We start from the raw sequence: 15,874 nt of genomic DNA on the forward strand, positions 1-15,874 counted from the left end.
ATTCTTTCATTTGTTTACCAAATATTAATTTTCTAGGCACTTTATAACCAATACATACACTTCAAAGAAACGGAAATTTTGGCCAAGGAGAGAGAAAAAGGAAGAATTGAGGAACTGTATAAATTATTAGAGGTAAGGAAGTTTATCCTTTGCTGAGTCTTAGTGTTTGCTGGGTTTCACTATTAATTGCTTCTTTTCTAAATAAATAAATATTACATATTTACTAAACAAATAATGCAATTTTAATAAATAAGTATGTAAAATTAATTACTTAGAAAGGCAGAGAGATAGAAGGAAGGAGATGAGTGAGGGAGACAGAGAAAAAGAGATCTGTGTTCCATCTATATTTTCTTTCCAATCTGCATGAATAGCAAAATTCTAGGGTAATAAGTTCAACACTGCTTGCAGGCTGGTCTTAAAAATTTGTGGTAAAAGGGTAGTATCCTCTATTTAAAAAAAAAATGCTTATTTTCACAATCTTTTGAAAGTTAGGGCAACACGGAAAAGGAGGAAGTGAGAGATCAGTCTTCCAAATACCTGCAGTAGCTGTGCTAGACCAGATTGAGTCGAGAAGCTTGGAACTGTCTGGTTTTCCTACATGGTGGCAAGGGCTAAAGTACTTGTACCTCACCTGCTGCCTCCCAAGATACGTTATCAGGATGCTGAATTGGAAGTGGAGCAGCCAGGACTTAAACCTAGGCGTTTTGCTATGGGATGTGGCGTCTAACAGCAGCTTAAGTCGTGCTGTGCTATAAATGCCTTCTCTACTGCTATCTGTATTTTCCAAAAAACCATAAAATGGTGAATAGTATTCAGAAATTTTGAATTTTTTCATTTTTAAAAATTTGCTTAAAAATTTGCTTTCCACCTCTCAAAGAGGTGGAAAACAAAGAAAAAGAGCACCTGTCTGCTGCCTCACTCCCACATGTCTGCATCTCTGGGCTAGGCCGTGAGTCACAGCCAGGAGCCAGGACTTGAGCTCAGGTCTTCCATGTTGGTCACAGGAACCTGCTCAGTGCTGGCTCGCAGGATCTGTGTCTGCCAAGCTCGCCTCGGGAACCAGAGCCAGATGCTCTGGGAGAGGGTGCAGGTACCCAGCTGGCACTAAACTGCAATGCCAGATGCCCAATGCAGAACTCTTGACTTTTGTGACGACAAAAGATACATGACTATAGTCATGTATCTAGAGGAAAGAAAGCTGAAACTTAGGATGGAAAGAAATAAACTTCCATTCATATTTGATTCCTAGAAAATGTGGAGCTATAGAAATTGGCACTTAACTTTGCCCAAATGAAGAATATTGAGAAAATATGAAGCTATGGAACATATAGAAGGAATGGAAGGACTTTGAGCGAATCATCCTTGTGTTTTAGAGATTTTGTTGCTCATGTCTCAACGGCGCTGCTAACTAAGTGGTTATTTAAAGGTGTTAGATAATGACTGGATCAAGAAGTGCTAAGCCTGTATAGGGAGTGAGCAGAAGAAGAGCCGAGAGCATGGCTGTGCTGTTGGACCTAAGGAACATCTCTTTCAGGTGTGGATTGAGTTTGGCCGAATTAAACTGCCTCAGGGTTATCACCCTAATGATGTGGAAGAAGAGTGGGGAAAACTCATTATTGAGATGCTGGAGCGAGAAAAATCACTTCGGCCAGCTGTGGAGAGGTAAGTCCAGAGCGTCGGGGGTGACCTGAGGTGACTCACTCAGCTGCTTTGAGCTTGTGTGTAATTGTGGTTTTCCTTATTTTAGGCTGGAATTGCTGCTACAAATTGCAAACAAGATCCAGAATGGTGCTTTGAACTGTGAAGAAAAACTGACACTAGCCAAGAATACACTGCAGGCTGTGAGTCCCTGTTCTGTCCTGCCTCTGTCACGTGTGCACCAGTTCTTACCCTCTGCTCTCATGGTCACAATGAAACGGTGCAGAATCCGGCCGTACCGCTTTCTTGTTCTTGAGATTACAGTGTGTCCCTTGCCTCCTTCCGTGTTACAGGTGGAGCCAGTGGAATTTTCCCATTCTTACTCTCCCTTTCTGTTTCAGGACACTGCTAACCTGGAATTGGGACAACCAGTACGATGTGAGTCAGATGTCGTCATGTACATTCAGGAGTGTGAAGGTCTCATCAGGCAGCTGCAAGTGGATCTCCAGATCCTACGGGATGAGAATTACTACCAGCTGGAAGAGCTGGCGTTTAGGTGAGGAACTAGAGAGTCAAATGAGGGTCTTGCTTTCCACTGAGGTTCATGGGTGAAGAGGGTATCCCAAGTCAGACTCAGCATCAGGATGGGGATCCTGCAGGCACTGATTCTGGACAGGATTCTCATGCCGGAGGACCGTTTCCTCTTACTACATGCCTTTCCCACTGAATACCTGTTGGATTCCCCAAGTCCCTGTGACTCTTACAACATTCCCCCTTACTTGGGCACAATCTGCTGGGTTGTGATAGTATGTGTGTTTTACAGACACTGCCCCAATGCACTCATTTTCTAGAGCAGGAGACCGAGACCCACTGGGAAGATGAGGGTCATCTAAAGTAAGAAGGCTGGTTTATACAAAGAGTGGGACCCTCATCTCTCACCTCTTATCCATCGTTTATTCATTTATACCATTCAGGCATTTTTAAAGTAGGTATTGATTTGAATCTTTCATGTTAACACTGTAATTTTACAATTGCCTTGAAAACAATTCAGAACTAGTTGAAGATGTTATTATCATTCATTTAATAATTTTCCAGATATGATGTCATTTTTATTTTTTACACACTGCTGTCATGGATTAGGGAAAGCTTTTCTTTTCTTTTCTTTTCTTTTTTTTTTTTAAATATGTTAGAGCAATGGGTGTTATGTTGCAGTAGCTTTAAGTTGCCACTTAGGATGTCCACATACTAAGTGAGTCCCAGTTTGAGTCCCAGTTAGTTTGCTTCCAATCCAGCTTCCTGCTAATGCAGGCAATAGATAGTGATGATGGCTTAAATGCTTTGGTTTCTGCCATCCAGTTGGAGTTCTGGGTTCCTAGCTTTAGCCTGGCTGTTGCAGGCACTTGGGGAATGAAATAGCAGAGAGGAGATGTCAGTCTCCTTCTCTGTTACTCTGCTGTTCAAATAAATAAGCAAACAAATACTTTTTATTTTATTTTCATTTTTATTGGAAAGTCAGGTATACAGAGAGGAAGAAAAACAGAAAAGAAGATCTTCCATCTGCTAACTCATTCCCTAAGTGACCGCAACAGCCAGAGCTGGGCCGATCAGAAGCCAGGAGCTTCTTCCTGGTCTCCCATGCAGGTGCAGGGTCCCAAGGCTTTGGGCCGTCCTCGACTGCTTTCCCAGGCCACAAGCAGGGAGCTGGATGGGAAGTGGGTCACCAGGTTTAGAACTGGCACTCATATGTTATCCTGGCACATTTAAGGCGAGGACTTTAGCCACTAGGCTAATGTGTCAGGCCTGGCAAACAAAAATTTTTAAAAATAAGTTTCAGATTTAAGTGCCTTCATGTTTTTTTTTTCCTTCCAATTCAGGGTCACGCGTCTGCAGGATGAACTGGTCACCTTGCGTCTAGAATGTACAAACCTGTACCGGAAAGGCCATTTCACATCTATTGAATTGGTTCCACCCTCCACTTTAACCACTACTCATCTGAAAACAGACCCCTTGACCAAGGCAACCCATTCTTCTTCTACCTCCTGGTTCCGCAAGCCCATGACTCGCGCTGAGCTTGTGTCTATCTCTTCCTCTGAGGACGAAGGCAATCTCCGATTTGTGTATGAACTACTGTCTTGGGTAGAGGAGATGCAGGTGAGCCCCGAGCCGTTCTCATTTGCGAACCTGCTGCTTCAGCCACTGTACCATAAGTGTGAGCTTGTGGGAAAATTCCAGTGCTTATGAAAAATTCAGTTATTTTTGGGGGGATTTTTATTCTTCAGGTTTTGCTGTTAGTCTTAACTCTTATGTTTAAGCAAGGTTTCTGTGTTCCACAATTTTTAGGGACATAATTTATTGCATTCCAGGGTAATGATTCAAAGTTGATGTTATTCTTAGCCTAATCCTTCTGTTCCATATTCTTCCTCTCTGCAGATGATAAACACTCCATGTACCAATATCCAGAGACAAACTGTATATATTTATATATATACACACACACACATATATATATAAAATCCCAAGACAAGCTAAAATTACCTTTCATTAATCAATAGCGGATTTTCTCACAACCTTTTTGGAGTTCTGTATTATCTGATCTGATTGTGAAATAAAGAGACTTCATAAAGGGAAAAGCCTAGGTAATATAATAAAGCACTTTCATCTGTGGAGGTGCCTATTTTATTGTTTAACATTTGTTGTATGAAAGGTAGTGTGGCAGGGCGACGACCAGCATGGAAGTCTTTTCTTAGTTGGTTCACTTCCCAGATGGCCACAACATCCAGGTCTATGCCAGGCAGAAGCTCTATCTGGGTCTCCCATGTGGTTGTCAAAAATTCAACTACTGGAACCATCATCGACACCATCCCCGGCATCTTAACAGGGAGTTGGATCAAAAGACAAGTAGCCAGGACTGGAACCAGGATGTGGTCATTAATCCTGGCTTAGTCTGCTGTCTCTGCTGTACCACAATGCCAGCTTCAAGACCCCTTTTCTGAATGTTAGACTTAGGAATCTGTTCCTCTGTTGCTTTAGCTGCTGGGATTTGATCTGCACCTCCTTTGGGGTGATTATGGATTGTGGTACTGTTTTGGGGTTTTTTTGTTTGTTTGTTTTGTAAGAGGCCATGGAATGAAAAAAAATGATTTAAATACTTTTGCCAAAACATTTGTTCTGACCATTTTTTTTTCTGCCAGTACAACAGTAAATGATACACGTGTTTTTTTCTTTTTCAGATGAAATTGGAACGAGCAGAGTGGGGTAATGACCTGCCCAGTGTGGAGTTGCAGCTTGAAACACAACAGCAGATCCACACCAGTGTAGAAGAACTGGGCTCCAGTGTCAAAGAGGCCAGGCTGTATGAGGTGTGTAGCATTCAGAATCCACTATAGAGCAGGGGCAGTTGCCTCTAAGTAGAAGGGTATCTAGAAAGGAAGAATAATGAATATTCATGAACAGTACTTTACAATAAATTTCCTTTTGAAATGAAGTGTTCTCTGTTAATCTTTGAAATAACCTTGTCAGCAAAGGATTTTGGTCAATCCCTTTTCACTAAGGAGCAGGTCATCCTGGAAGCAGTGTCCAAACTCAGGCTCTCCGACTACAAACATCCACAGTCTTTATTAGAGAGCCAGCTTAGAGAAACCATCCCCTCAGTCTCTCTTCTCACTTACTTGTTATTATGTCTTCCTATTTTTAATTTCAATTCCATCATTCAAAAAAAGCAGTCGAGTTTTGGGAGTTCATTGAGCAAACGTTTTGCTTGGCAGCCTCCCAGGATTGCTGGCAACACAGGATGATGAGGTCTGCTAGTTGAAATTACCATGCTGAACCAGTACCCAGTTAATGTTGCTCCAGTCTGTGGGATGTGAGGCCGACTTGTCTCAACTTCTGTTTTTTTAGAGATTCCAATGCTTATCCATATGCAGACATAATATTTGTGTAGTTGAAACCGTAACATATTGTTTACTTACTCTTTCTAATGTATTGTTACTTAATTCCTTTCTTATCAGGGAAAAATGTCCCAAAATTTCCATACCAGTTATGTTGAAACTCTTGGGAAGCTGGAGACACAGTATTGTAAACTGAAGGTGAGTTTGGCCTGACTCTTAGCCTTCTGGCCCAGACAGCTCTCTTCCCTATTTCAGAAAAGTTCATGGTTTGGCCCTGTTTTGGGTTTTCTGTTTATTAATTTGTATCATTTACTATGTTCATAGATATGTTTTCTTTCATTGGTCAGAACTCACTCTAGCTGTTGTGTTTTGAGACACCAAAGTTGAAATGTTGAGATTAACAGAGAGGGGACTTCCTCCGTAGCTGTTGTTTTTCGTTTGTTTGTGTCAAGGTTCTTCAGAGTAGCACAGACCCAAAAATTCGCATAAAGACCTTCTGATCCGTGCCTTCTGCCTAGGATCGACAGTATCTCTGGGAGTCCTTTTTTTCTTTTCTTTTTTTTTTTTTTTTTGAGATTTGTTTATTTTTATTGGAAAGACAGATATATAGATATACAGAGAGGAGGAGAGAGAGAGAAAGATCCGTCTGATGGTTCATTCCCCAAGTGGCTGCAATGGCTGGAGCTGAGCCAATCTGAAGCCAGGAGCCTTTTCCGGGCCTCCCACACGGGTGCAGGGTCCCAAGGCTTTGGGCCGTCCTCAACTGTTTTCCCAGGCCACAATCAGAGAGCCGGATGGAAAGCGGAGCAGCCAGGATTAGAACCGGCGACCATATGGGATCCCAGTGTGTGCAAGGCGAGGACTTTGGCCACTAGATTACTGAATTGGGCCCTTTTTAAAAAAAATATTTATTTATTTTTATTGGAATGTCAGATTTATACAGAGAAGGATAGGAGAGAAAGAGGAAGATCTAACATCCAGTGGTTTACTCCCGAAGTGGCCACAACAGTCAGAGCTGAGCCAATCTGAAGCTAAGAGCCCCGAGTTTCTACTGGGTCTCCCATGAGGGTGCAGAGTCCCAAGGCTTTGGGCCATCCTGTATTGCTCTCCCAGGCCACAAACAGGGAGCTGAATGGGAAGTGGAGCAACTGGAACTTGAACTGGTGCCCATATGGGATCCTGGTGCATGCAAGCAAGGATTTAGCCACTGAGCTATTGCACTGGGCCTGTCTTGCCTTGGCTGGAACTGGTCCAGGCTCAGGTCAGTAGCCAGGAACTTCATCTGGGTGTTCCTCATTGAGCCATCCTCCGCTGCTTTCTCAGGCATGTTAGCTGGAAGCTGGATTCAAAGTGGAGCAGCTGGGGCTTGAACTGGCACCTACATGGGATGTCTGTGCTGTAAACTGTAGTTTAACCCACTGCATCACAACACCAGCCCCTCTGGGGGTCTTGTGCTAAATTTGTATCAAACTTGTATTAAGTGACAATACCAAAGTTTAAATATGAAAAGTAAATTTGCTTAATGAGTTGTTATTTACATTTATGTCAGGTGTGCTGTCCTCTACAATGCAGTGACCGTCAGTCTAACTTTATAATCCTTACTTTGTCTAGGAAACTTCTAGCTTCCGCATGAGGCACCTTCAGAGTCTGCACAAGTTTGTCTCCCGAGCTACTGCTGAGTTGATCTGGTTGAATGAGAAAGAGGAGGAGGAATTAGCATATGACTGGAGTGACAACAATCCCAATATCTCAGCCAAGAGAAATTACTTCTCTGTGAGTCTAGCACAGCGGGCCTATCATATTTATTTAATTGTACCAGAAAGAAAGAGGGTTAATCTGCTTGGGTTTCCAGAGTTGCAGTTTGAGAGACAGAAACAGAGGCCCTACTCACTTCATCTGTAAATGTGAGAAGTGGGTACCAGGTGACAGACAGTGGAGCATTTACAAAGGGAGGGTCTTGGGTAAAAGGAGCAGCCATCTTCAGTCAGTCATGCCGAAGACAAACAGCTCTGTGGTTAGGTTATAAGCTCTAGAGTGAGACACACTTAGGTTCAAATTCTTATTTCTCTGATAATTAGTTCTGTATCCCTTGGCAAAATGCTTAATTCTCTGGACCATTTGTGAAATAGGAAATAACATCACTTCAAAGAGTTGAGTAAAAGATTAACATTTATTAAGTTAAAACTAGGCCAAGGATTTAGAATAGAATTTAGTATTGTTTAACTGTGATATCTAACTTTCCACAATTTTCTTAGTTCTTAATTCAAAAAAATTTAATATAAGGAAGAGATTTAATGTATATTGTATCCACAATTCTAAGAAAATAACCATTCTTAATAAATGTAATGATGTTTTGTTCTGAATCTGCTCTTTTGTATAATGATAAGGAAAATTCTGTTTTGGCAATGAGAGAATGCCTTTTTTCTTGCCATCAAAAGATATAGACAATTTTTTTTCTTTTTCTTCTTCTTTTTTTAAGATTTATTTATTTTTATTGGAAAGTCAGATATATAGAGAGGAGGAGAGACAGAGAAGAAGATCTTCCCTTGACTGATTCACTTCCCAAGTGGCTGCAATAGCCAGAACTGATCTGATCCGAAGCCAGAAGTCTGGAGCTTCTTTCAGGTCTTCCACACGGTGCAGGGTCCCAAGGCTTTGGGCCGTCCTCAACTGCTTTCCCAGGCCACAAGCAGGGAGCTGGATGGGAAGCAGGGGCCGCAGGGATTAGAACCAGCACCCATATAGGATCCCGGTGTGTGTGAGGCAAGGCCTTCAGCCACTAGGCTACTTACTGTGCCGTGCCTTTTTTGTTTTTTTGGTTTTTTTTTGAGTAGTCCCATTCTCAGAGAATTTTAAAGGATTTTATTAACCCTGTGCAAATTGAAAACTTTATTTTTTTTTTGTAATACTCATTTAGATACTTTAATTCCATTAATTTAGGGTTATGAGTGTCTCCTGCTTTTGAAGAGTGATAGATGATTCCTCTGAAACAAGGGAGGTGTGGACACTGTAGTACAGTAGATACTCTGAGAACTGAAGCTGGACTGTGGTCCACATACAAAGAAAGTGCTCTGAAAGCATCAAGGAGGAGGTGATAGTGAGGATTAACACTTAGCCTCACCAAAGAACTGGCACTTAAATTGCATCTTATAGTATGAATAGAATTTAGAGTCAGACGAGGCATTGTAAGCTGGGAGAATGCTGCTGCTCTCCTGGTGTGCCGTGTACTGGTATGGGAGTTGACATGGACCATCCTCTCCAGCCAGGCTATCTCCTTTCTCTGCTTGCAGTTCTCACTCTGTGTTCTCCCTGTTTACTCAGATCTGACTCAGGTCCCCTGTTCTTTGTATGTCGTTTTCCGATAATTCTAATGTACTTGCCCTAATCTCAAATCCTCTGTCACGTGCTATTTACACATCTCATCATTTTACCAACCTTGTATTGTTGTACTTTCCTTTATACAAAGGCAGGGAATACAACTTTTCTTTAACACAACTCCATCTTCATTGCACTTATTCCTTAAAACTTATTTCAATTTTCAGGAGTTGATGATGGAACTGGACAAGAAACAGGATGTATTTCGGTCTCTTCAGGATACAGCAGAACTACTGTCACTTGAGAATCATCCAGCCAAGCAGACGGTGGAGGTATGTGGCTTGAGGATGTGTGAAGGTCAGAAGCTTCAAGGTGGTTGTTGTAAAGGTGTTCAAATCAGTCCCTGTGTCTGTTCTGCTGAAAGTCTGGAGGAAGTGCCCAGGATCTCTGCTCTGGGGTCTTCTCCCTTTTTCTCTGTTCCAATATCCCTCTGAAGCCTGCCATTTTGATTGCTTAAGGATGATACTAGGAGAAACATTAGAATATACACTGACTCTTAACTTCAGGGAGAATGGTGATGTGAACATATTTCTGCAAACAGCTATCTGTATGCATCCTGCATCTAATTGATATAATGCCTTTTCGTTGAGAAGAGAAGCAGTGAAGAAATCCAGGAGGAATTTGTTTATCCCTGGGTTATATGACCAGGTCATTTAGGTACCACTGAATGTGGAAGAACCCTTTTCTCTGTAAACCATTGTAACAGAACCATGTTGGATAAGAGGCAAGCTTTTCTCTGTTTGGAAGCATTTAGCAGATGCCAGTCAGGTATCTCCAATGTCTGTTCTGATGGTGAGTCTAGCAGTTGCATCTGGAAAAGAGCATTGCACCTCTGGCTAGAGCCTGTTCAACTCATAGCCTCTCTCTGGTGCTTGGTTGCTGCAGGCTTACAGTGCTGCTGTCCAGTCCCAGCTGCAGTGGATGAAGCAGCTGTGCCTGTGTGTTGAACAGCATGTCAAAGACAATACTGCTTACTTTCAGGTATGGCGGGCCTCTGTGTGTGTGTGTGTGTGTGTAGTCAGTGAGAAACACTGTATAAACTAACCACCAATAGTCTCACTTCATTAGCTCAGTTTGTTCAGGGCTTAGATAAGCGCTTTTCATCTTAACCTGTTTCAGAAATGGCTGCAGACCGTTGGCAAACAGACTCTGAGCTGTTTGGTTCCAAACAGCATGGCTCACATGTCTGACAGTTGGCTGAGGTGGCAGGATGTAAAGCCTCGTGTCTTTAGCACCCAACAGCCTTCTTGACAGCAGCAGAGGAGAGCGTGCCCCGGTGCACAAGCGCTGTTTCTGCATCACACTTAGTCATGTGCCGCAGGTCCACGCAGGTCACATGGCTGTACTCTTTCTTCTGCATCACAGCAAGAAAGACTGCACTGCTTCCAGGTGTGGCTGGAAGAGGGAATCAGCTGTCACCTGTATCATCTCTGTGGTCATTGTGTAATTATAGTAATTCATTGAAATGCTTGATCACTCAACCACCAGACTTTTCATTAAACATCCCTTGCAGCCCAGTGTGGTCACTAGCCAGAAGTCAAGAGGAAAGAATAATGATTTCTGAGGGATGAAACAGGCTACCTCGTCTGTAAGGTTAAGTCCTCCGCTGGACATTTGGGTGGCCTCGGTGATGAGCTAACACTATACAGTGGTCACTCGGCTGGACGGCATGGCAGAGGTCACTTCCCCAGTCGGCCTCTCACAGTGCTCCAATGTGTTAAGCAGAAGGCGCCCCTCCCTTACGTTCCCGCAGTTCTTCAGTGACGCACGAGACCTGGAGTCATTCCTGAGGAACCTCCAAGACTCAATCAAGCGCAAATATTCCTGTGACCACAACACCAGCTTATCCCGCCTTGAGGACCTGCTCCAGGACTCCATGGTGGGTGTTGCCTCCGTGGGGACGGTTACGTCCACGGCTGCTGTGTATATCCTTGAAAGCTCCAAGGCAGGGGCCGTGCTTAAAAAAAATGAATAGCTTACCTTACTCCATTTTCCTCTCTCCTTTATTTCTTTTCTTTCCTGAAAAATGTTACTAATGAGATTTCTCTGGGTGTGTTACCAAAGTATAAGCTTAGTAATCTCCCAAAGCCACTTAAGGGTCACTGCTTTCTTTGCATTGTCCCTATTTCAACGCAGAAGTTGGAGTCTTGGATGAAGGTATATAGAACATTTAAAAATACCAAAAAAAAAAAAAAAAGGGTTGAAGGGGATTAGCTGACATCAAATTCTTTTTTACTCTGTTATGCAAAGAAATTAAAAAAAAAAAAATGAAATAGTCTCAAACCATGTTTCCCTCCTTTGTGATTTTTTTTCATAAGATGAAAATTGATTTTAATGAGGGCTAACATTAAAATCTTATTTAGATGTAATGCAATTTTTGTCCAGTTTATTTATGCAGTCATACTAACTTTGAACAATAACATCCAATATTTAATCCAGATATTTTTTATTCATTTTCTCCAATAAATAATTGCTTCTGAGGTGCCAGTTACAAAATCAGTAGCAAAACTGTTTACAGTTGTTGAATGTGTATTGCACAGAATTGACAGCATAGGGCTCAAGCTACATCTCAAATTGAGATTGAAATGTGTGTGGAGAAGGGAATTGACTTTTCCTATGTAAAAACCTGGGGAGTCTGCACATTTCAACAGGAAAGTCTAAAGAAGAGAACGCCGGTAACTCCCAACAGTTCCTTTATTTGGTGGGTGAGATTTGGGCATTTACACTAGTCATTGATTTGATTTTTTGTATTAGCACTTTCAATTGTAGTGAATCTTATGTTCAGTGCTTCACTTGAGCAAATAATCTGTTAATTTATTTGGCATGAAGGATGAAAGTCTGACTTTTCAGATGTTGTCTCTAAAATGTCTCTCAGAGGTACTATAAGCTTGAAGGAGAAATATAATCCTTGGCTATTATCTCCTCCCTCCCACAGAGTGTCTTCCTGTCGTAGGGTAACTCCTCTGCAGTTGTCATATCTTCTCTTCTCGAGGGCCGCTGCTCTGTTCCCTACTCTCCAGGTCAGGGGCATCGGGTTGGCGGCGTCATCGGGGCGTGGAGTCACCTGGGTCTGCTCCTCAGCTGGACCGTCAGGTTCGGGAGCATCTGTCCTGGCTTCTGGTTCTTTCCAGAAACTTTGACCACGCTGAGCACTTGATCTCTGAAGCTTGATATGTTTGGCTGTGGGTTAGAGAGAAACTGACATCTTTATTGCAAGGAAACTGAAACGGGTAGAGCAGCTCTCCATATGGAAGTGTGGCTGCCTCCCTGATATATTCTATTCTCTCTCTTAACTAAGAAGTTAAAGTTGTATTTCTTCCAATCATGCTCCCGGGGACAGGCACAGGTAGTTTGTTTAAGCATTTCCTTTTTCTATACTTGCATATTCTTAATTCTTTAATGGCATTTCTTAACATTATTAACTCTTCACTCTCATCACATCTGCATCCATCCAAAGAAAGCCCCTCTTCTGGAGACTTTTATGGCACAAAATGGGCTTGGACCATCCTGGTTGATAGACCAAGATTATCTTTTATTCTCTAATGGAATTGTAGTAGATTGCTACCAATTTTGTTGTCAAGAATTTTATTAGTTTTTAAGATAATTGAGTTTGCAGAGAATTGAGTGTTTCAATTTTGCATGATACCCTCTTCAAACTTGTCAAATCTATATGAATATCTCATGGCAAGATACTAAAAAAGTAAACTCTAACTCCATTTATCATGATGCTTTGGCCAACAGCATTGGTTTACAGATTGTTGGTTGAAGATATCTGATCTTTATCAGGAATGCTTAACTCATTTTAAGAAAGTGAAATATTTGAAGTACAGTTTGGGAGATACAATTTTTATAAGTTTAAATAATATAATTCTGGTTTCTTCTAAACAGAAAGGTTAAGAAATTGTTTTTACCAGAGAAAAATTGAATATCACTACTACTATTACTATTATTATTATTATTGTTTTTAACTCCCATGTTCTGTGAACTTTATTGGGAAATTCTGTATTAGCTATATATGACTGTGTTTTGGCAAATAAAGTTCATTTTTGCCTTTTGCATGTGGCTTTATGATTCACTGGAAAAGACACATGGAAAAAAACTACATTTTTCCTACAAAAAGCATTTAGTACATGTGCTTTTGTCTTTATCCTTGCTAAATCCCAATGTAAGATGACTACACCAAGGCTCCCCAATTACTGAGAAGGGACATGCTCCTCGGGGATGCAGCGCTCAGTTTTCTTTGTTGATTTAGTCACCCTGAGTAGTAACATTAATGTCTTTTTGTGTTTTTTTCTCATTTTGTAGGATGAAAAGGAGCAGCTTATACAGTCCAAGAGTTCCGTTGCCAGTCTTGTTGGGAGATCAAAAACCATTGTTCAGCTAAAGCCACGCAGTCCAGACCATGTGCTAAAGAGCACCATTTCTGTTAAGGCCATCTGCGACTATCGGCAGATTGAGGTGAGGAGGTGGAAGGGGCATCTTTGGGCTCCAGCGGGAAGGGAGAGAGAAAGGGAGTCTGGTCATAAGGAAAGGTCAGATTGTAGGATTTTTAATATATTCAAATCTCTGCTGTCATTCAAACCATGTAGACCTAATCTTCTCCCACCTCAGTGATTGACAGCATCATCCACCCAGGTGCCCAAGTGTTGGAGGAAACAGTACTTTGTGACACCTGGGAGATATCCTGTATGCTACCTTCTCTTGTTTCCCACGGCGAGTTGGACCAAATCAATACTAATCTGTAAACATCCCTTGCATATGTTGTTCTTTCTGTCTGCCTTCTCCTACCCTGAGTTAGATCATAAGTTTCCCTCACTTTGATTTTGTAGCCTTCTCATTTTTTAAAAAAAGTTTTTGTTTGAAAGGTAAAATTAGAGAGAGAATCTTTCATCTACTGGCTAATTCCTCAAATGATTACATCTGCTCAGTCTGAGCCAGGCTGAAGCCAGGAGCCAGGAGGCTCACTTAAGTCTCCCATGTGGATAGCAGGAACCCAAGGACTTAGGTCATCTTCTGCTGCCCACCCAGGTGCATTGGCAGGGAGCTGGATGGGACCCTGAGCAACCAGTACTCCAGCCAGCTCCCACATGAGATGGTAACAGTGCTGGTGGCTTTGCCCACTACCTCACAGTCAGTCCCCATTCCATGGATTGTCCTCTTTCCTGCTTACAAGCATGACTGAGAACACACTGTTCCTAGGAGAAAGTCTGAATTCCTTAATGTGGCCTTCAGTTCCTGCGTCCTGTCATTTCCTTTGACCCTGGAAAATTGCGTCTAGCACACAACATGAATACTGTATGGCCCCAGCAGAGTATGTGGAATGCAGACCGTGTTTGCTTGCCACTCTGCTGTTTTCATCCGTAAGGGCCTAGTGCATTGCCAGGCTCTCAGCAGGCGTTCAGTAGCCGTTGGTAGTACAGAAGAGTGAAGGAGTGGAAGAATGAGGCTGCACTCTTGCGTGTCTCAGGTTTTCTGTCTGTGATGTTGGTTACTTCCTCTCAAATGAAAATCAGTGATTACAAAATGTTTGGACATTTTTGGGGTTTTCGTGGGCTGATAGGAAGGGAGGATGAGGTGGAATCATGAGACCATCGGCTTTTACTCTGATAGTTTTTGGTTCGGAAATTGCTCTTGCAGATTTTTTATAATTTCTTTATGATTTTCATGTGCTCTGCTACTTGACATGTAACAGGCATTTAATGAACAAGCTCCCTTGATTTATTTGATGTTGTTACTTTTCCTGTGTTGTGGATTTATAAAATCAAGAACCCTTATTAAATAATAGCATATCTTAGGCATATTTTAAGGATTTTAGAGCTTTAGCGTTAGACAGGAGATAAGAGTGGGTTGTTGTTTTGCACATTAGCAATAACTTATGAATTTGTACCTTTAGATCACAATTTGCAAAAATGACGAGTGTGTGCTGGAAGACAATTCTCAGCGGACCAAATGGAAAGTGATCAGTCCCACAGGGAATGAGGCAATGGTGCCATCCGTCTGCTTCCTCATCCCCCCGCCCAATAAGGAGGCCGTCGAGATGGCCAGCAGGTGAGCTGGCTCTCCGTGCCTTCCTGCCGCCTCTGGATGATCCGATGCAGGGATTGGCCTGTGGTTGCCATCTCCTTGTGCAGAGTGACCCAGTTGTCAAGTTACTTCTGGAAAAGAGGGGCCTCCTGATAGGGCTGGCAAGTCTCATATTGTCAGCCACATAGAAGATCTTCAGTAAAGGCTATTGTTTAATTGAAGCCTATTTGGTGATACTTGTTTTGGAAAGGAATCTGATAAATAACTTACTTTTGGAAAATCTGCTATTGTAAGAAAAAGCTAATTTTCCTTAATGTGTGTTTTGTTAAAATGGTATTTAAAAGATTGATATATCCTAAAGCTTATCATGAAAGTAAGCAACCGCCTTCCCTCCTCAGAGTTCTTCCCAGAGTCAGCAGTTTCCAGCTCTTTTTTTTTTTTTAAGATTTTATTATTATTATTGGAAAGCCGGATATACAGAGAGGAGGAGAGACAGAGAGGAAGATCTTCCATCCGATGTTTCACTCCCCAAGTGAGCCACAACAGGCCGGTACGCGCCAATCCAATGCCGGGAACCAGGAACCTCTTCCGGGTCTCCCACGCGGGTGCAGGGTCCCAAAGCTTTGGGCCGTCCTCGACTGCTTTCCCAGGCCACAAGCAGGGAGCAGGATGGGAAGTGGAGCTGCCGGGATAAGAACCGGCGCCCATATGGGATCCCGGGGCTTTCAAGGCGAGGACTTTAGCCGCTAGGCCATGCCGCCGGGCCAGTTTCCAGCTCTTTTAACAGACCTGAGTTTTAACTCCAAGTTTCTGAATAATTTTCCTGCTTTTTTTTTTTTGCAATTTTAGAGTTTTTAACTTATTCTTTGTAAGATTTATTTATTTTTTATTAAATGGTTAGATTTACAGAGAGAAGGAGAGACAGAGAGAAATATCTTCCATCTGCTGGT

General features: G+C 42.2%; 1 protein-coding gene across 9 annotated transcripts in view; it reads left to right on the top strand.

Moving 5' to 3' along the window:
- Positions 1-15,874, top strand: part of MACF1 (microtubule actin crosslinking factor 1) — a 388,597-nt gene that overhangs the window by 199,141 nt on the left and 173,582 nt on the right. For all 9 annotated transcript variants that reach the window (XM_058679238.1, XM_058679296.1, XM_058679275.1 and 6 more), the window contains 13 exons: positions 37-132; positions 1,535-1,662; positions 1,748-1,841; positions 2,040-2,194; positions 3,513-3,789; positions 4,869-4,997; positions 5,646-5,723; positions 7,137-7,298; positions 9,068-9,172; positions 9,786-9,881; positions 10,654-10,779; positions 13,206-13,358; positions 14,794-14,948. In XM_058679238.1, the coding sequence (XP_058535221.1) occupies positions 37-132; positions 1,535-1,662; positions 1,748-1,841; positions 2,040-2,194; positions 3,513-3,789; positions 4,869-4,997; positions 5,646-5,723; positions 7,137-7,298; positions 9,068-9,172; positions 9,786-9,881; positions 10,654-10,779; positions 13,206-13,358; positions 14,794-14,948 (1,754 nt within the window). The remainder of the gene's footprint in view (positions 1-36; positions 133-1,534; positions 1,663-1,747; positions 1,842-2,039; positions 2,195-3,512; positions 3,790-4,868; positions 4,998-5,645; positions 5,724-7,136; positions 7,299-9,067; positions 9,173-9,785; positions 9,882-10,653; positions 10,780-13,205; positions 13,359-14,793; positions 14,949-15,874) is intronic.

Source organism: Ochotona princeps, chromosome 2 (assembly GCF_030435755.1).
Source record: "Ochotona princeps isolate mOchPri1 chromosome 2, mOchPri1.hap1, whole genome shotgun sequence".
Classification (NCBI taxonomy): domain Eukaryota; kingdom Metazoa; phylum Chordata; class Mammalia; order Lagomorpha; family Ochotonidae; genus Ochotona; species Ochotona princeps.